Genomic DNA, 21,340 nt, shown 5'->3' with positions numbered 1-21,340 from the left:
CTGTTCCCCATGTGGGTCCAAAGGGGAAGATGCCTTTCTTGTGTTCTCTCCCAAATGAAAGATTGTAGGTTCTCAGCAGACTATTGTTTTCTGCTCCCCATCAGTTTTCAGATTGTCTGAGCCAACAAAGCAATTCAAGAGGAGAATGCAGACAGATCTGGTCACAGAAACATGGAACGTATATATTTGTACAAGTATGGAACCATTAAATAAATGTGTTAACATATTTTGAGGAAGGTTAATAAGTAACCAGTTGTACTGCTGTTGCTCTTTTATTATAGTCTTACCATGTTTTATTCTTGATTTTATTACTGTCTTTCTTAGTATGCCAAAATGCTTATAATGGAACATTATAATTAAAAATGGGGAAAAAACCACCTTCTAATAATGTGTGTAAACCTTTCAAAGGAGGACATACTGTAAGAAGGTAAACAACACAAAATATGTGCTGTCAGTGTATCCTAGGTTTTTAGATAACTATTGATCCCATCTTTTTATTTTTCTTCCAATTCAGGATAGCAGCAAAGTATACACAACACATATTTCCTACTTAGAAATTTATAATGAGTGTGGTTATGATCTGCTGGACCCGCGACATGAAGCCTCCAAACTAGAAGATTTGCCGTGAGTAAAACATTTTTAAAAATCACAAATCTTTTCATATATTTTTTTTCAAAAAAATTCCAGCCTTCATTAGATGCACAATTACATTTTTCTTTTTTAAAACCCACAAGTGCTTTCAGATTTAGGTGTGGTTATTCTTAATGTATTTCCTTTCCCATACCTTTTAGAAAGTAAATGTGTCAGTTTAGCATTATGTTGGATCACATTCAGTTAGTGGGAACAATGGAGTTAAAATGAGTATTTAATAGGGGTTGCTGTGGATTCTGAAAAGAGTTCTGAATTTACAGAGATGTCATTTTTTCACAGTTACATCTAAAACAAAGAATATCTGTGATTTGAAAAGGGCTGCAAAAGTAGAGATTTCTGGTCACCATTGGCAGTTAAGAAAATTAGACCTGACAAATATTCCTACTGGACACTTGGATTTTTGCACCCTGTCTCATTCTGGCTTTTTTTTTTTTTTTTTTTTACCAATAGGTACAACTTTTTCCATAGTGGCAGAAAAATATATGAGTTTGATTAGATAGTATTATGTCGATGGTTTCCAGTGTCAAACTGTCCCTCTCAAAAAAAAAAAAAAAAAAGTGATAGAGGAAACTATTAATACTGTTCAGTATATTGTTTCTCATAATTCAAGTTGCTGCTGCTAGCTTTATATCTATATAAAGTTGTCTCCATTCCTCCAATACAGGTAGAAATGTTTAAAATACATAAGAATTAGTCCTAATTTGGACCTTGATATGGAAAAGTACTGCTAACTTATCCATAATGATGGAGAGGAGGCAGAAGCAGGAATTTTGTTTTTTCTATAAACAAAGAATGTTTTCATTTGGCTAAGTAGATGGAATTTGTAGACTTCTTTAAAGCTGGGTGGAATATGCATAAAACAGAATTAGCCAAGTTGTACTGTACAAATTATTTGGTTGCATCAGCCAAGCTAGTAAGAAAACCTAACATATGAGGACTTGATTTGGTAAGGCACACACACAGTCATGCACAATCTCAGGTCTAGATGAGGTCTACAAGTTCCACAACCATCAAGTTTTCTCTTTGTTAAGTTGACATAAAACCCTAAGCATCTTAGGGCCCAAATGCTGAAAGGAACATCTGTGTGGTGGAGGCCCTTCTTTTCCCCCTGGTCAAGTAAAATGGGATAGAGCCTTCTCAGTGGTGGCATCCCATTAATGGACTGCCCTCTCTTCTGACTTAGGTACAAACTCACTTCTGAGGTGCAGACCACAATGTTTAGCTTTAGGTGTTAACTGAAGGCATGCCTCTTTGATCAGCATTTTTTTTTTTTGCAGGGGGCAGTGATGTAGCGAGGCCAGTTACTAATAGGATATTGCCTGCTGCATTATTAGAACTGTCCCAAGACTTTTTTCGCTTGTATATTATAATTGTGTCATGATCCTTATTAGTTCATGTTTTAGGCTGTAGCCTGTCATTCTTGAATTAGGGCCAGTCTTGTAAGTGGAAGAAAGGAAATAAAATCAAAGATAAAAGGGGAAATGAAAGGATGTATTCTGAGGGTGGGGAAAACTATCACCACATTGCCTATGAAATGTTTCATGGGCCTGTCTGAAGGTGCAAATATTAACTGCAGTGTTGCACAGGTTTTTTTTTTGGTAGTTCTGATATGAACACCTGGGAAATTTCTTTTCGCTGAGAGACACAACCTGAGGGTTGCTTTAACTGAGAGTCCTGCATTGCGGGGGGTTGGACTACATGACTCTTATGTCCCTTCCAGCTCTAAGATTCTGTGATTCTATGTTCAGGGGAAAAATATAAATCCAGGATATCTGTGCATTTACTTATTCACAAAATACATGATGGATTCTTTAAAAGGGCTGCAATATATTTTGTGCCCCAAATGCCGACATTAAGCTTTACTTAAATCTTGTTTTTTAAAAATTTTATTGTATTGTAGAGCCAGTGTGGTGTAGTGGTTAAGAGCAGTGGAGTCTCTCCGCCTCACTCTCCTCACAGAGTGTTTGTTGTGGGGGAGGAAGGGAAGGGAGATTGTTAGCCGCTTTGAGGCTCCTTAGGGTAATGATAAAGCGGGATATCAAATCCAAACTCCTCCTCCTCTTCTTCTTCTAGAAAGGTGACAATAATGGAAGATCCTGATCAGAATATTCATCTGAAACATCTGTCTTTGCAGCAAGCAACCAATGAGGAGGAAGCACTGAACCTTCTTTTCTTAGGAGACACTAACAGGATGATTGCAGAGGTGAGAATCTTTGGCTGTAAACAGTTCAATTTTCCTCTCGTTGAACTCAAAATACTTAATATCTTCCTTCTCTTTTGTAAGTCATTTAACACAAGACTTCAAGTAGTTTACAATCAACATTAGAAACTTTTCAAATTCCATCAAATGCCCAGGTGAAGAGGAAAATCTTCACCTGGTGCCAATAAGATGCTGCAACAGGTGAGCCTCACTTGGGAAAACAGTCCATAGGCAGACAGCCACAAACAAAAAGGCACTTTCTCTTGAGCATCTCTCAGGGGGTAGGGCTTCATGGGGAAGGGCCCCAGAAGACATTTGTAAGGTCTGGATGAACATAGTCTGGATGTATTCTTGTTGGGAAAGGCAGTCAGTCATTTTTTGTGGCTCTAAGCCGCATAAGGGTTTATATGTTAAAACCTGCAGCTTATATTGGGCCTCGAAATGTATCGGCAGACAGTGTAATTGTGTTATTACTAGTGTTATGTGGTCAGCAATGGAGGAGTGTGCCTTTGGGGGTGAAGACAAACTGTTGGAAAGTTGCTGTGCCTGCTGTGGCTGTAGAGACCAATATGGGAGAGACATGTTTTGTTGCAGCTGGGGCAGATGTAGGTGTCTGATTATGCTGCTGCAGATGCAGCATGGCATTTCTTCTCTCTGTGATCCTCCTAGTGGTCATTCCTCTTCTGGTCACTGCTATGGATACATGACATGTCTGTCTGTCTCTAGGCACTGTGGTCATCTGCAAAGGATTCCCACACAGTGGGGTTGATCCAGATATCTTTGTAACACAGAGTTGGTCTGCCAGTGGGCCTGGTGCCTGAAGCCAGCTCAACATGATAATAAATCTGAATTGATGGTATATTGCATGAGATCCATGCAAACTCTGTTGTATGGAAAACTGAGTCCATGCTTGGATCATAGACCAATGTGAATTGGGCAAGCATGATTTTGAGGCTTGAGGAGATCTAAGCAGATGCTAGACTTCTTCATTCAATCCATTTCGATACGGTCATTACCATATGGTGATAGTAGACTACATTGTGTTATGAGAAGAGCTGTGAGTGAAGCCAGGAAGTGAGGAAAAAGGAATGAGATAACACGTCCACATCAAGTTCACACATATGGTGTAAGAGTATGACTGTGATAGATCTTCATGGCATGATGTATATATCCACAAAGACTCAGAAAAAGACTTCTAAAAGCAACAATGGGCATTATTAACAAGGGTATGAAACCTTTCAGTTCACTAGTGAGAAGAGCTCTTTTGCTTAAATCTATAAGACAACTTCAGAGCAGCAAAAAAAAATTTAGTGGGAAATTTTCAAACACAAGGCAAAAAGGCTTTTGATTTCTGGCACCTGGAAAGCAAGAATTTTTGGCACATTTGAAGCACTCATTTTGGCTTGTGTAAAATGTCATGGTCTGGCTTTTTAAGATTATGTATATGTTAATACTAACACTGGATATCTGGTTATGTTATCATCCAAAAGAGAAATAAAAATAGTTGTTGTTTTTAACTGGTCAGTATTTTTTCTGATGAAGCATCATACTACAAGATTGACTCTTGTCATTTTTTAAAATGAGGTTACCAACTTCATATTGAAAGAGACAAATTCAGAAGCTACTATGGCAACCAGAAAACATCTGCAAAACATAGTCTCTAGGCCTGAAGTACATAGTCAAGTTCTTATGGCTCATTTTCATGTCCTTACAGCAAAGCCAACATTTGCAGGAAAAGTTATTAAGAAAGTTACATGCTTTTAAAATCGGAACACTAGAAGCAATCTCAAAACTTCAGCCAGCTTTAGAGGTTTCTTAAAGTTATTAAATAAGAATTGCACATTAGTTAATTCTTCTGAGCTTGTAATTCTAGGTAAAAGAACCAGATTTGTTCGTAATTTTTGGTTTTTGAGTATATGTGTAAAATTACCCTTAACTAAATCTTTTTTCATGGAAATGCATGTTTTATGGTACTGTGCAACACATTTGTACAAATCATGAACTGGATTAGGCCGACTTGTAACTATTTGTGCCAAACACAGATTGAATCGAGGCAGCTAGAAATCACTAGAGTGGGTCAGGCGGACCCAAATTAATTTGTAGTGATTTCCAAAATGATATTAGAATAATAGAATTATAGAGTTGGAATGGACCCTGAGGATCATCTAGTCCAACCCCCTGCAATGCAGGAATATGCAGCTTTCCATACGGGGATCGAACTTACGACCTTGGTATTATCAGCACCACACTCTAACCAGAGTTTAATGTAAAGTTTTCACCTAGTTAGGCAAAATAAGATGCGCAAACATAGAATGGGTGGCACAAAACTTGACAACAGTACAGGATGACCACAAGTGAAACGTGAATGCAGTTCAACAGAATCACAAGAAATCCAGATCATAATAAATAATGGTACCAGTCTATTCTGGTTTGGTCAGACCTCTTCTGGAGTACCGTATCAAGGTCTGGGCACTGCAGTTAAAGAAAGAGACTAACAAACTGGAACATGTCGCAAGAAGGGTGACAAAGATGGTGAGGGGTCTAAAGATCATGCCCTATGAAGAACAGTTGAAGGAGTTGGGTGTGTTTAGCTTGGAGAAGAGATAATAGCCATAGTCAAATATTTGAAAGGCTGCCTGCTACATAAATGGCGTAATAAATTAGTTTTCTCTTGCTCCAGATCATAGAATGCAAACTAACAGTTTCACATTGGGAAAATGGAATGACAATGGCATGGATCGCCTTGGTAGGTGATGGGCTCCCTTGCATTGGTTTTCTTTTTCTTTTTAAACAAAACAGAGGTTGCATTGGGGTTTTTTAAAAAAACAGAGGCTGGATGGTCAGGGATGCTACAGCAGTGGATTTCCTGCATTGTCAGAAGGTTGATTATAGATGACCTCTGGTGTACCTTCCAAATCTATGATTCTATTTCAGCAAAGCTACCACAATAGCAAGACATAATGAAGCTGCAACTTATAATCAGGAAAGGAGTTGTGCTAAGTCTTCTGGCTCACAGAATTGAGGCTGCCCTGAAGGACTGTAGCATGTCTTCCTGCTATTGCTTCAGACTTGGCAATCTCTTGATACCGGGAAATGACCAATGGTGGATTTCCAAGTGGATTTCACTTTCTTTATGCCATTCAGCCAACACAAATGAAATGGATCTAAACTAAAGAGTGCAGTTTCTATTTACAGAACTTTCAAAATAACGTAGGCCTTTCAAGTTGAAAAAGGCTTTACAGTGTGAGTAGTTCTTTGCAGGATTTTATTTATCATTCAACAGAAAAAGTTGAAATAATGACTCATAGCATGCAGATGCTTCAGAAATCTCAAATCTTGTTTTGTTAGGAAGCTAGATCAAAGAAGGCATGCAATTTAGTCTCCAGCTTGGTATTCAGTTTTCCTTAATACAAATGTAGCCTATTTTAATGAGAATGGAAATGTTTCAGTACAGGATTTTATTGCTGTACGATTTATTGCTCTGTTCTACTATTGCATCAATTTGGGATGCAGTGCACGTGCAGTATTTTGTCTATCAGTTGCATTTGGGAGTGCCTAGAGCAAAGAGTTTTGGCAGCATTCACATATGTTACAATCGAAAGTAAGGATTTTAAATATCTGAAGATGACCATGGACACTTATTCCTGACCTTCATATTGGCGTTACCTCTCTTTTAGTTCCTATTATCATCATTATCTGTTAGTTTATTCTTCTAAATCTTGCTCATTTTAAAGGACCATTCTAGTGTTTTGAAGCATTTTGAGTTGAAAATAAAGAAGAGACTTCCTTAGAGACAAACTGGAACATTTTTGGGGGGTGGGGATGGTTTATAATCCATTTTCTGCATCCATTCCAAATTGCCAAGAGACTTTTTCTTCTCAAAAATCTTATTAATTGCTATTTTTCACTAGTAAAATGCTGACAGTTTATTGTTGCTGCCAGAAAAAGACAGAATCGGCTTGAATTTTTTGAATGATTTTTACATGTACAGTATATCCTACTTTGTTCATATATAAAGAAGGTGTCATACTAACAGGCACTGCTGCGGCTAGACCACAGGAAACCATAACGTTTGTGTAATCCCATGAATATGGAGCTAGCTTAGATTGAGTTTGGAACATGCTGTGGTTTGTTGATAAGGAAAGATTGGAATCAGTGCACCCATTCATCTATAAAAAAAAATTAAAAAATGCCCATGCAAGTATTTTCTAAGATGTGCAGGGATAATTTGAAATTTGTGTATTAAATTTGATGGTGAGTGATATCTGATTATTTCAGTGTACAAGCAGACTTCCATGCAAAGTAGGACTTTGTCTTACTGTTCTCACCCTGGAATCTTTTCTGGAGAACACTCCAAAGCAGATTTTGGGGAGCTGCAGGAAAGGAGGAGAGGAAGGGAAAGTTCCATTGCATTAGCAGAAACCTGCTATGTTGCAAATAATTTGCCTCTTCAGTTCACGTGACCCATGTTTCTCCAAATGGTTTTAATAACATGAGCAGTAAGCCATCCAATTCCTCAAGATTTTACGTTGTTGGTGATTCACAAAGCTGTGGATGGTAATCTTTCATGTGACCACAGTGGTAAATGTGTCATTACTGAAATTTATTAGCTGCCGTCATAAATGTTTGAATTTGGTATCTATCTTTGTTTTAATTTTGGCAAAGCTGCACAATTTCACAATACCACAATACTAGAAATATAAGGGAATAAAAATGTGAAATAGCTGTTCAGCAGTTTTCTAACCAAAATCTGACGTATTGAATATTGTTCAAACCGATGCACCTTATTATATCCAGACATTAAAATACCACTAGTGAACAACAAGGGTTGACCTAGCATGAACCGCATTGGGTATTTTGAGATGGCATGTGAGCCTATTTTGCCATGTAATAGCTGAGAGCTATGCAGTTGTTGTTGCTGCTGCTCTCTCAACTTGGGGGAAAGGAGTACAGTCCAATTGTAGCCAAGCAGAAACTTAAAGCAGCCATCATAAATTTTGGGTTTGTCACAGGAACTGTTTGAATTGAATAAAATGTGCCCTTTGTGCTCCTCTCATGATGCCAAGAACTATTGAAGCATTGTAGCTTATGATGTCATGGAATCCCGTTATAGAAAAAGTTATTTGCAAGTCACTGGAATCCATATATATTTTTTGTAGATAGAGATTTGCAATAGAAACCATCTGTTCTGAAATTGACCCATTCTGTAATCCCCTTTCATCTTCATGACTTCAGACACATATGTCTGGGATGTTTTTAACAAGACCAAAAGAGTTCTGAAATCACCAGCAAAATCTTTGTAGTGGACTCTTAACTCCTTATTAAATATTGTCTTTTTTTTTTAATTTCAAGTTATCTGAATAGTTGGATATGCAATGGAGCTTCATAACAAAGATGCACAAACGGGACAGTAATCTTGCTTTAGTGGTGATTTTAATAAATGATTTTCTCTTTCTGTTACTTTGTGCCACGTCATCTATGTGTGTGCTTTAGCAAAAAAAGCCAAAGGTGTAGAACTACATTACAGTTACGTTAATGTTCCATCATTGCATCTGATTAATAGTTTATGATGTTATTGGCTTACATACGATTTTGGAATTTTCTCTTTTGAGGAAATCTGTCTACTGGAACTGCCACATGGAATAGACAGTAAATGATAAGGCAAAGCATCAAGTTAAATCTTGTTAATATAATTTAAGGATTTTTTAAAAACCCCACTTGCTGTCTCACAGTGATTTCTATGGCATATAGTAGAAAGGGTGTGGTGATGGAAAAAACTACTTGTGGCGTAGGCATTTTAGGAAGCTGAGTTCTAGTCTTTCTGACATAAGTACTTCTACTAGGAATAAAAATTCTGTAAGTCAGAATACTTCACTCATTAAATGTGTGCAGTACTCATTTACCACTGGCCAGTATTAGTTTGAGACATCTATAACACCATAACTTACCAGGCGCCAGGCAAAAATGTTTGTTTATAGACATTTATATGTCTGTGTACAACCAGGCTTTTGACTGATTAAATTATCTGTGGCCTTTTAAATGTGTTTGTGGGAGAGGGTTATTGGTTTTCTTGTTGTTCTTAGTATGTATTTTGAGTCTTCATTTTTTCAGACTGTAAACCGCCCTGTGATCTTTGGAGGAGGAAGGGCGGCAAATAAATTTAATTAATAAATAATATCTGCATGATTGCATTTATTTGCACATTTCATGCACCCACAATGAGATTGTGTCAAAACTGTACAAGGCTGAAGACAGGTAAATTTCCCCTGTAGCAAGATCTGCTGGGATGAGTGGGGTAAGGATCCAGTGGATCTCTGCCTGAGTCAAGAAGTTCCTGGCAGTGGTGGAGCAAGCCGATCGGGTGCCCTGCTCCCAGGGGCGGAGCCAGCCACCCACAGGGCAGGGTGAGCCGGGGCAGGATGCTCCGTGGGGCCTCTGAGGAGTCTTCCTGCCTCCTCCCACTCAGCCACCCTACAGCTGAGAGGGAGGTGGCGGGTGGGCTGTTTGGGGCAGCATGAACCTATGGGCGCCCAAGCCACTGTGTCACTCCCAGGAGAGACGCATGGCTCAGGTGCGCTGCAGGCCTTGCAGTGAGTGCCGCCAGGCGTTTTGTCACCCCCCTCAGTGGTGACACCCGAGCCGGACCGCCCTCACCACACACCCCTTCTTCCGCCCTTGGTTCCTGGTTCAGTTGGGCTATGCTGTCATATCTCCCCCATTCTGTCTCAGTGTGACCCAGCTGGCTGAGCTAACCCACGGTATTTTAAACTGCTCTAAGTCCTGAAGAAGGGGCATTATGGAGGGGAGGGCAGAACAGAAGGGAGTTCTGAGAAGTGCTGCAGAGACATTGTTTTGTGGGCTAAAGTAAGCATTAACAGAAGGGAGTGGGACTTAGACTGGATCTATGGCTGCTAGCATATACAGTTTTAGAAGGGAATTAGGCAAATTCATGGAAGACAGGTTTTATCAAGAGATAGGTATGATAGATAAACAGACTCATCACCACCATATACAAAGACAGTATGGACTGAATTCTTGGTGCTGGGGATGAGAGCATTGGGCAGAGTTATTGCATTCATGCCCGTCTTGTCTCTTGGGAACCTCTAGCTAGTCACTGTGGGAAAGCTAGACTTGATGGAACCTGGGTCTGATCCAATGTGTTTGAATGCATCTTCTTGACCTGCGTTTTTAACTTAGTCACATTTATATTTTATATATGATCAGGAGATATCTATCCCCCTTACTTTGTAAGCATTTCAGTTGGCTGCAGCTGAGTTTTATTAAATTCTTTGTCTCACAGACTCCAATGAATCAAGCCTCCACTCGTTCACATTGTATTTTCACCATTCACATCTCAAGCAAAGAGCCAGGTTCTGCAACCATTCGACGCTCCAAACTACATTTAGTGGATCTGGCTGGTTCGGAGCGTGTTGCAAAGACTGGAGTTGGAGGCCAGTTGCTGACAGAAGCCAAATATATCAATCTGTCATTACATTACTTGGAACAGGTATGGTTGACGTCAGTTCTTCATTTTGTTATTAGTTTGTTGTAGTAGTTTGCTTTTAGAATGTTCATGTTCCATTTCACTTGGCATTATGGCTAATCATTTGATTCAGAGAAGGAGTATAATGTCTCCCAGCGTAGTTTATTTGAGGTAATAGCATGGAGAACATAATTTTCCTTATACCATTTTACTGCACTGTACCTTTTAATAGAACTTCCTTCTTAAACACAATTTCAATGGCAGCTGTTGAAATGCAGTATGTAGTAATGTTTTGTGTTCCGTGACCAAAGAAAGGCAGGTGTATTTCATGGAAAGCCTAACAAAGCCATCGTGGATTTTATCCCAGCTATTGAATTATACAGCCAATATATACACTTTTCTGCCTTAGCATTTCACGTGTTTAGTACAGTGGTACCTTGGTTTAAGAACAGCTTAGTTTATGAACAACTTGGATTAAGAACACTGCAAACCCGGAAGTAGGTGTTTTGGTTTGTGAACTTTGCCTTGGAAGCAGAACATGTTGAGTGTGTTCCATTTGTAAATTGAGTCCCCCACTGCTATGGGGAAGCACGCCTTGTTTTAAGAATGCCTTGCTTTAAGAACAGACTTCCAGAACAGATTGAGTTTGTAAACCAAGGTACCACTGTACTAATCTTTCCCCATTATGATACTCTTTACACTTTTTCTTTGGTCTTTAACTCCAGGATCTCTACCTAGAAGCACATGAGTGTTGTATTAATAACCTTTGGATAAATTATTACTACTGTGACTTTATTGCTACTGTATTAAAATAGTTTGAAAAACATTATCCATTAGCCCTAGTGTTCTGCTAAAAGAGAAAAGCATCACACCTGCCAGACTACAGTTTTTTGTTTTTTTACAGATTTCACTATGGAGTATTGTTTCATAGCCCTGCAAATACTAATAGCAATGGAAGGCTTTGTTGATTTTGGAGTGCTCATAAACACAGTGTTCTCTCCCTGAAAGTTTCTTTAACATATTTGTAAGCCACAGAAACTGAGTATATGTCAGACATTCAAGGAGAAAAGTTGTCAGAACTGGAAGAAATGGACAATGTACTTTGTTTAACTATGTGCCTAACACCTTTCCCCCCCTTTGGCATATGGGAATTTAAAGTAGAACATTTAGATTAACTATAACTATAACTATAACTATAACTATAACTATAACTATAACTATAACTGAGAAATCTTTGCAAAAAGTTTACTTTGCCTTCTGTAGCCAAATTGTTGCTTTTGGACTAACCACATGTTGAATAAACATCCCCAACCCTAATGATTCTACCAGCATATCTCATTTTTAGACAGCAGCAACATAAGTGTAGTGTCTGGAGTGTGAGATGGACCGAGGTGAAGGCAAAGAAACTGAAGATCAAGCCAGATAAAAAACTGATGTTGATGGTTGCAGTTTATAGCACATTTTAAGTACCTCCTTTGATTGATGAGTTAAGATTTGGCACTTAACAGTGACTTGAAGATAAATGCTATAACCTGCTTAAAACTGAACTTTGAAATCACTAAGTATAAACTTGAAACAGCATATTTTGTGCTTATTGAATATTAAAAGTGCTCTTAATTTTGATTTACAATACACCTCTTAATTAAATACTGCTTTGCAGTGGAAAACAAGGACTCCCTGCTTCTTCTTGGACAGTTTCTTGGTGGATCATAACTACAGTCTGTTTCTGTTATCCAGCAATGAGGTGACAATGTCATTTGCTAATGCAAGTGTTTTCTACAATTCCATGTGCTCAAGCATCTTCAGTAGCATTAGATGAAAGGGTCTTAATGCCAGATGTCCACCAGCTTCTATGTAGTCCTCTCTACTAACCTTTGTCAAACATTATACAGTGCATGTTGTGGGGAAAAGATCTGATATGAACAAGGCAGTAGTGCAAAATATTTCCCAGTCCTGGAGATTCTACTGTTGGGTAACAGCACCATGTCCTGTCTAGGACTACACAGAGGCTACAAAGGAAAAAAAAGCAGAAATCGGATCATGCACCATTCAGAGGGAACTCATCCCGCTCATTCACTGAGGCAATTGAAACAAAAAGTGTTGGCCGAAGCAAGGAAGAAATGGGCAATGCTTCAAAGCTCTAGCAGCTCCATGATCTAGCCAAGGGATAGCCAGTATGATGCCCCCCAGATATTGTTGGACTTCATCTTCCATTAGCCCCAGCAAGTGTGACCAATGGCCAGGAATTATTGGAATAGAAAGCCAGCAACATATGGAAGGCACCACACTGGCAGCTCCTTGTCGATCCTGTGCCATTTCTGTGACTTTACAAAGAGTCACTGCAGGGAAGTTGAAGGTTTTTCTTTGTCTGGTATACTAATGCTATTGTTTAAGTGATCTGTAGGCCTGGGCTGCTCCTTTGGTGCCAAAATGCAGGGTAAAAAAACTAATAAATTAATAGTGTCACAGATGGTAGCACTGTAATAGTGTCTATGCTGATCCACTACTGGAGTGAGTCTTGATGAGCCAAAGTGTCTCACATTTGCTAACGTATGCCACTGTTACAGTCGGTAAAATTCTCAGTTTTAAAGTAATCGTTTCCAGTATTAGAGTGACTAGTCCAAATATTCAAGAGCAAAACCAGAGTTCTAAGAGTTTCCATTTCTGTTCTTATTGCAGGTAATCATTGCTCTGTCGGAGAAGAATAGGTCTCATATTCCCTACAGGAATTCTATGATGACCTCGGTGCTAAGAGACAGCCTAGGAGGGAACTGTATGACCACAATGATTGCGACACTCTCAATAGACAAAAGGAACATAGATGTATGTCCTCTCAGTTTTTATTATAATTTGCTGTCCAAGAGTTAGTATTTTAAATTTATCCATTTAATTTCATTCAAATATGTTTTATAAGCTGATGGATTTAATTCTACCCGAAACCCTAGTTTGCGAAGTGATGCAACACTGCCAGAGTAGTTGGTAAACCCTATATTTTGAACCCTATATTAAGCTGGTTCTCATGCAACACTAAGCCATACAATGGCTTAGGGTAGGGGTAGGCAACCTAAGGCTCATGGGCCACAAGCAGCCCACGGGGGTCATTTAACCGGCCCACGAGCCACCCCCGAACCGAGCCAACCGCTTGGCGAGTCCCCATGCGCTGCGCTAAACTGGCACAGTGCAGCGCCGGGACTCACTTTCACGGCACCGGAAATCGCGTCTGTGCAGACGCAGATGCCGGAAATCACTTGTATTGGTTTCTTCTGCTGCATTTTGCCAAATCTGTTTGACACTATTTAGTTCCATCTTCAGTTTGGATTTCAGAGACTGGAGAACTTCAAGTGTTTATTTTGCTGCTATTCTGTGAACATTGAATTTGAAGACTGTTGTCTGTTTTAAACAGGCTTCCTCAAGCGCAGGTCTCCAGATGTTTTGAGACTACAATTCCCATCATCCCTGATGACTGGTCCTGCTAGCTAGGGATCAAGGGAGTTGAAGGCCAAAAATATCTGGAGGGCCAAGTTTGAGGAAGCCTGGTTTTAAAGATTGCTGATTTAGTTTATTAATTATATAGCACACTTACTTGTCCATAATTGCATGTTAAGAATATATTTTTTTACATTTAGGAATCAATATCAACTTGTAGATTTGCTCAGCGAGTTGCCCTTATTAAGAATGAAGCCATTCTAAATGAAGAAATTGACCCCAGACTGGTAAGGAATTTTGGTTGTTATTTATACCTAGCATTTTTCAGGAATTCAAATTAATTTAAGAAATCAGTTCAGTTTTGAAAGGTTCAGTCTGTCATCTACTTCATGTTTGACAAAATAAAAGCATGAAAAATTGTACAAAATGAGAGAGGATTCCCAACAAAGTTCTTAATCATAACTTTAAATTCAGCCGATAAGTGACACCTGTTTCATTGTTGCAGATAATAGCACGACTAAAGAAGGAAGTTCAGGACCTAAGAAATGAACTGGCCATGGTGACTGGGGAACAAAGGCAAGAAGAACTGACAGAGGAAGAGCTACAACAGTAATATTTTGGTCTTGCTTCTTTTTTCTCCTCTTACTTTGAAATGTTTTAGTAAGTGGCATAATAAGAATCAGTTCAATTCTTAGTACATTGATTTTAAATGCTAATATATCCCACAGATTTCCATAGACCTAATTTCCAAGTAATATATTTCAAATTAGGGTTATAAACAGCAGAAAGTGTCAGATTAGATTGCTTGTCATGGAAAGCAGTTATGGGAATGTGAAGATTGGGAATGTTGTACTGCTTATGGTGAATTGTTAGGGGGAACCCTAAAGTAAGCTCACCTGAGAGCCTCATTGGCACACATCTGGAATTCTGGGTGGTTGCAGGTTTGATATCTAGTTGCCAGGGGAAGGAGAACTAGTGGATGCCTAGCATGCACATCTCTTGGACTGGTGGGAAGAGGAGCAAGCAAAGGGGATGAGATAAGGATGATCTTGCAAGGTACACAGCTGTACTCCTTTCTCTGCGAGGAGGAAGGAAAGGGGTGAATAATGGTAACTGTGAATTCCTGCAGTTTAGTTCTTCCGTGGGTGGTGGCGTGAGATTCCTGTTGGGGTTTAGGAATAATTTAGTATTGTAATGCTCAAATCTTAACAATCGTTCAAGAAATGCTCTTTGTGTTGAGAAGTGCTACAGAGCTAATTTCTTGTGGCCCAAAGTCAGCTTGAATGTATAAATTATGCTATGCCCAGATGTTTAGTATTGTGGTTCTACTTTATATAAGCAGAATGTGCTTGGCTGTGTTTGTGAAACACGTGAATTAGTAAACCTAAAACTGTAGATCCATGATAGCAGGCTGCAAAGGTTTTCTTAAGCGGACAGCTGGCTTAGTCCTTACAGGGGAATCAGCAGGGCTGCTGTTAGGGGGTGGCAAACCAGTTCCTGGATCTCCTGTCTCTCCCCTCTTTTTAAAACAACTCTGTGCTTAAAGGGTGGCTGAGCACATTGCAAAGCATGGTGTCGATGAGACCCACAACAGATACCCCCCATCTTAATTTGCCCAGATAATTGCTGGTATCATAACCCAGGGCTCTGAGTCCCTATCGTTGAGGGAAGTTGCTGGGGATTCAGAGGACAACTTGGACTGGGAGGAAGATTTGCCCTCTGAACCAGCCTTTGATATCATTGCTTCCTCAGAGGTCTCAGCACCAAAAGGCCCCTTGATACCAATGTCTTTCCAGCCTGAAGAGGTCATATTGCCTTCTTCAGACTCTGAGGACTCCAGCTCAGGAATCATGGTGGAAGCCCAGCCTCCACCAAACTGTTGGAGTCAGTAGCTTCTACAACAGGCTGGGCCATTTAAGCATAAGGCACTTCACTAATAATGGGTGGGATTAGTTCCTCAGAGGAAGCTGTAGTCCTATTTGAGACTTAGTGTGGGTTTGCTGGTTGTTGGAGCAGTATTCAAGTCTACTTTGTATGACTTCCAGCCTAGGCACTGTTTGGAGCTATCCAGAGTGCTACCCACCTTGCTTGTTTTCCTTTAGATCTTAACCTCTGCTTTGCTTGATCTCACTTATTGGAACCTACTCTCTTCTTTGTCTGACCATGCCTTGATGGCACTTGACTTTTCTTGATCTGACTTTGCTTCCTGGATTCTTAATTGATACTAGCATAAGGTCATATGGTGTCTCTGGACTCTGTGCTTAGCACACATACACCACTAGAACCTTGTCGCTGGCCAGAACCACTGCCTAAGCTAGAACAGCTGGATAGGGTGGCGAAGGGGTGGTGGTGAGAGAGGTGGGGGGGAGGAGGAGTGTCATGTAGTACAGGACTTGCTTCAGTTGCAATCCATACATATGATGCAGTTCTTGCCAACTGCCTGGGGGGTGGAGTGGAGGACTCAATCCACTTACAGTGCACTGGGTCCAGAAAATCCTGTTAGCATGCCATACACGCAAGAGCCATTCTTTGTTTTCTCCCCTCTGAAAAGCAGTCTAAATTTGCATCTATATATAAAAATAGGAGTATAAAAGTTTCAGGCAAATTTGTTTCATGCGCTTAAAGTCATCTGGATCATTCAGTTTGTGTTCCAGCGCTTCAGATACCAGCCACCACACAAGTGGATTCAAAGAAACCATGTTATAGACAATTATGAGAAATGTTGGTTAGAAGTGAAAAAAGGATTTAGAGATATGGTCAAACTTGAAGCTTTCCTTGTTAGGCCGAATTGCTGTTATAAAGATGAATGTATTGCCAAGAATGTTATTTCTCTTTCAATCATTGCAAATTGTGGACAAAATGGACTGTTTCAAGAGGTGGCAGAGAGATATTTCAAAATTTGTCTGGCAGGGCAAAAAGCCTAGAATAAAATTTAAAATACTAACTGACGCAAAGGATAGAGGTGGATTTGCCCTGCCAGACCTTAGACTCTATTATGAATCAGCAGCATTCTGCTGGTTGAAAGAATGGCTGCTTCTTGAAAACACAGACATTTTGGACTTAGAAGGTTTCAACAATGTTTTCGGATGGCATGCATATTTGTGGTATGACAAGGTTAAAGCACATAAAGCATTTTAAAACCATATTGTCAGAAAAGCATTGCTAAATGTCTGGATAAGATACAAGGACTTATTGGAAAACAAAACCCCTAGGTGGTTGTCACCGATGGAAGCAAAGGCTCAGAAAAGGCTCAATATGGAGGCCAAATGGCCGAAATATTGGGAAATTTTGGAACAGGAAGGAGACAAATTGAAATTGCAGAGTTTCGAGAAACTAAAAAACAAAGTGCGAGACTGGCTTCATTACTATCAGATAATGGAGGCATACAATTTGGATAAGAAAATTGGCTTCCAGGTGGAAAAATCAAAACTGGAAACAGAATTGTTAGAACCCAATACTAAGACTTTGTCAAGCATGTATAACTTGTTGTTGAAATGGAATACTCAGGATGAAACTGTGAAATCTGCTATGATTAAATGGGCACAAGATTTAGGACATAATATCATGTTTGCTGATTGGGAACAGTTGTGGACCACAGGTATGAAATTTACGGCATGTAATGCCTTAAGAGAGAATATTATGAAAATGATATATAGGTGGTACATGACACCAGTCAAGCTTGCAAAAATTTACCATGTGCCTGATAATAAATGTTGGAAATGTAAGGAAAATGAAGGTACTTTTTTTCACCTTTGGTGGACGTGCCCAAAGATTAAGGCTTTCTGGGAAATGATATATAATGAACTGAAAAAGGTATTTAAATATACCTTCTTGAAGAAACCAGAGGCCTTTCTCCTGGGCATAGTCGGCCAATTGGTGCCAAAGAAGGATAGAACTTTATGTATGCCACAACAGCAGCAAGAATACTTATTGCAAAGTATTGGAAGACACAAGATTTACCCACTCTGGAAGAATGGCAGATGAAGGTGATGGACTACATGGAATTGGCGGAAATGACTGGCAGAATCCGAGACCAGGGAGAAGAGTCGGTGGAAGAAGATTGGAAGAAATTTAAAGACTATTTACAGAAATACTGTAAAATCAATGAATGTTAGAATGATGTTGGATTGAAGTTAAGTGGTTTCTAGCTGTAATGGTATAAAAGAATATGAAAAAATGGACTTTTAACAGGTAAAAATTTAATGTTATAATATATTTAAGATTAAAGATCAGGATCAATTAAGGAGGGAAAGGAACTGCTGAACTAACAAATTGAACTGGAATACAAAAAAGGGAGGTATGAGGAGGTCCGGGAAACAAGTAAATGAAAGATAAATGACAGAAAGATTGAATTGTTTTTAATTATTTTTATTTTGTATTTTGTATTTTTTCTTCTTTTTCTTTTTTCATTTTGTAATATTGTGAAAATCTTAATAAATATTTATTTAAAAAAAATATCAAAGAAACCATGTTATACATTACCCAGTTGGGACTGAGGGAAACATGGTTGGCCTTGATATACTTATATCAGATTCCAGATCCCTCTGAAGAAATATCAGGATAAAACACATTGTCTGTGTGTGGTCCCACTACCTTCTCCTAACTGCTGAATTATGGTTAAGGAATTCAGAGCATTATATCTGCACAGGGCCGATGAACACTACACTGTCTTTTATTAAAACCTCCAGGAAATAAGATTTCATAATGTTTCTGGACAATCTCTTCCATTGACCAGCAGTTAGGAAAAATTTCTTAATGCTTCATACCTTTTCGTCATCCTTTTAGGTATTTGTAGCTCTGTATTTGTACCCTTAGGGCATTATCATGTAGGAGTCATAAAGGAACTGTTGTTTCAGTTGAGTTTGTGATGTGAATATAAAGTCTACATTGGCAAGAATGCTTATTTGCATTACGAATGCCTCTTTCATTCCTCCTAGGAACATAGGAAGCTACCTTGAACCATGGGTTCAAATGATTCACTTTTTTGGCATTGTCTGGCAGTGGTTCTCCTCTGATGTACAAACAACAGATGTTATCATAAACTGTGTGAGAGAGGTTCAAAGGCAATCTAAATCTGATGTATGAGAAAGCCCCTTATCTTTCTCCATTGTTCATAGTTTCTATGCCAGTTTTATATTCTTGGTCTCCTCTGACTTATTCTAACTTACTGTTATCCTGTTTATTATGTGGTGATCTAAGCTGGACATGGTATGTTAGCAGGTGTAACCTGTGGTAAATAGAGCAGCAGAATTATTTCCTTGGTGCTGCATACACTGGTGTTATTCATGCAAACGTCATTTGCCTAAATTGCAACTGTATCACATTTTTGTCTCAAACTGAGGAGCTAAATTAAATTTAGATTTAAATATACTCAGAACATGATCCAGGAGAACAGGAACTTGTTAGAGGCTGACATGTACAAACAGTCTACTGGTCAAGGAGCCAAGTTGAGTCTGTTGCTGGGAATTTAGTTCTGAATAAGGAAGCATAAGCTGATCTGGAAAACCAGCAAGAATGAGGCAGGAGTTGAGGTCAGGTAGTCTCTTTGGAAGACAGCCAGTAAAAATAGGAACAAATCAAGCAGATAGGAGAAGCTGAATCAGAAGCACTTACCTGGAACCCACAGAAAAGCCACAGAGCTATAGTTTTGCTTTGTTCAATTACCTACTTATAATTGGTGACAGCAAAATGACATACAACAGATTTTCATCTTTTTAATGTTGAATTGATTCAGATGACTATATAATTTTACAAGAAAAGGAAATGTTTATTGCATAATGTAGAACTGATACATTGTATACAGGGTAATAGCAATTTGCATGGTTCCTATTTATTAAGGATACATAGGGATCGCATCACATCTTACAGAGAAACAAATCCATGAATGTGCACTCAGTCAGTTTTCCACATTAGCCAGTGTACTTGCATGTGCAAACATTGCTGGATTCACGCTTCAGGTGTGCACACTAAACATCAGAGGCATATATTTAAAACAATAATGGGTCTAGCAATAATTGCTTCCAGGGGAACAATTTGTTTTGAATAGTAAGTGGCTCAGAGAGTCAGACGGAAGAGGTCTGTGTTCATTTCCTTGTCAACAGTGAAAGTTGCTAGGTGGCCTTACATGAAGCCAGCCACTACTGCAAAGCCTAACCCTCAGCACAAGACTAGATAGAATAGAATAAGCTCAGTGTATATCATCCTGAGAAAGAATGAGATACAAAGGGCAGGGTTCATCTAATGAGACCTATCAGCGAAAGCCCTGTGCAAGGACTCCCACTTCTGCAGTGGGACTCCCCCCCTCCTCCTATGCTCCCCCTGCAAATGATTAGGGAGTTGGAAGAACGCACAGAACAATACGCAGGAGGAGGAGAGTGGGGTTCATTCTGCCTAGCAGGCTGAATGCTTAGTCTGGTTATAGAGGAAAGTTTTTGCTTGGCACCTAAAGCTATATAATGATGGCACCAGTGAGCCTTATTGGGTAGACAGTTGGAGCAACAGCACATCATGCTTCTTTCAGCACATTTTAACCCCCTCTTCTGATATAGTGTGTGCAAGCAACCAGCGACTTGTCCTGCGCAGCATCTCCAGCTGCTCCTGTTGCCTTAAGCCCTTCCTTGTCCCTGGAGGAGGGGACAGTAGAGACTGTAACTGGGACTGTCTCTTCCACCTCTGCGCCTTCCTGCAACTCTTCCCCTGCCTCCTCTTCTCCTGTCTCTGACTGCCCAGCCTCTTCCTCTTCTCCCTGCATCATGGGTGGTACAGATCCCCACAAATCAATGACCCCTTCCCCAGATTATCCTCCCATACCCCCACCTCCTCTGCCCACCCTTCAGACCCTGCCTATCCCTGATAATGTCCATTCAACTAAGTCCAGCTGTTTATTTTTTTCTTTCATGACATTTGCAATGAAATGAAAACCAAATGTTCAGATTGTTTTTAGTGAATTGATTCACGCACAAAACATAAATAAGCAGTCTTGTAAATAAAGTTGCAACTTCTTTGGAAAAAATCTAACCTTCAGTTTCTGCTTTGATTATTATATTATGTGCACCGTGCTGAATTAAGTGGCATAGACTGCTAAGTGTATTCAGTTTTGCAGCTAAGTCTTGTGCATATTTCCTAGTAAATAAGTTCCACTTTTCAATGGAACTTTTTTCTTTAAACTTAAAGTAAGTTTAAAGAAAATATAGATACTTACAACCTTGGGTATATAGTTTGTGTACTTCAAAAATACTGCTGTTTATTTTGAAAATCTATTGTATTGAGTTTAAACAACAACTTTCAGATTTTGAATAACTGCCTTTGGATGCTCTTGTCAGGCTTGCTTAATATGAAACTGATCTATAAATGTTCATTTAAACTGGTGTTTCTTGTTTAGTAATAGTTGCCAGCATCTGCGCACATCTGAAAAAAACAAAGTAGATTAAATAGCAACATGCATACTCTCTAAAGGAGATAGTACTGTATACTTAGAGGCTTCTGTATTATAGGGCTTTTAACGCTGGATTTAAATGGAATCTTTCTCCTTTTTATATTTTATGAGGAGCATGCCAGAAGTAAAGGGAGAGGCCTTTTTT

At 39.3% G+C, this 21,340-nt stretch overlaps 1 protein-coding gene across 5 annotated transcripts in view; it reads left to right on the top strand.

Moving 5' to 3' along the window:
* The window catches only part of KIF6 (kinesin family member 6), a 164,244-nt gene that overhangs the window by 18,802 nt on the left and 124,102 nt on the right, over nucleotides 1–21,340 (top strand). For all 5 annotated transcript variants that reach the window (XR_013984511.1, XR_013984512.1, XR_013984513.1 and 2 more), the window contains 6 exons: nucleotides 515–624; nucleotides 2,725–2,854; nucleotides 10,152–10,358; nucleotides 13,014–13,157; nucleotides 13,961–14,047; nucleotides 14,266–14,369. Coding sequence is in view for 2 of the 5 variants with exons in the window: in XM_081000155.1 (XP_080856281.1) it covers nucleotides 515–624; nucleotides 2,725–2,854; nucleotides 10,152–10,358; nucleotides 13,014–13,157; nucleotides 13,961–14,047; nucleotides 14,266–14,369 (782 nt within the window). In the remaining 3 variants the exon portion in view is untranslated. The remainder of the gene's footprint in view (nucleotides 1–514; nucleotides 625–2,724; nucleotides 2,855–10,151; nucleotides 10,359–13,013; nucleotides 13,158–13,960; nucleotides 14,048–14,265; nucleotides 14,370–21,340) is intronic.

The sequence above is a fragment of the Podarcis pityusensis genome (assembly GCF_964106645.2).
Source record: "Podarcis pityusensis genome assembly, chromosome: 3".
In the NCBI taxonomy this organism is placed as follows: domain Eukaryota; kingdom Metazoa; phylum Chordata; class Lepidosauria; order Squamata; family Lacertidae; genus Podarcis; species Podarcis pityusensis.
The sequence above is the reverse complement of the archived record's forward strand: the minus strand, read 5'-3'. Positions and strand labels throughout refer to the sequence as shown.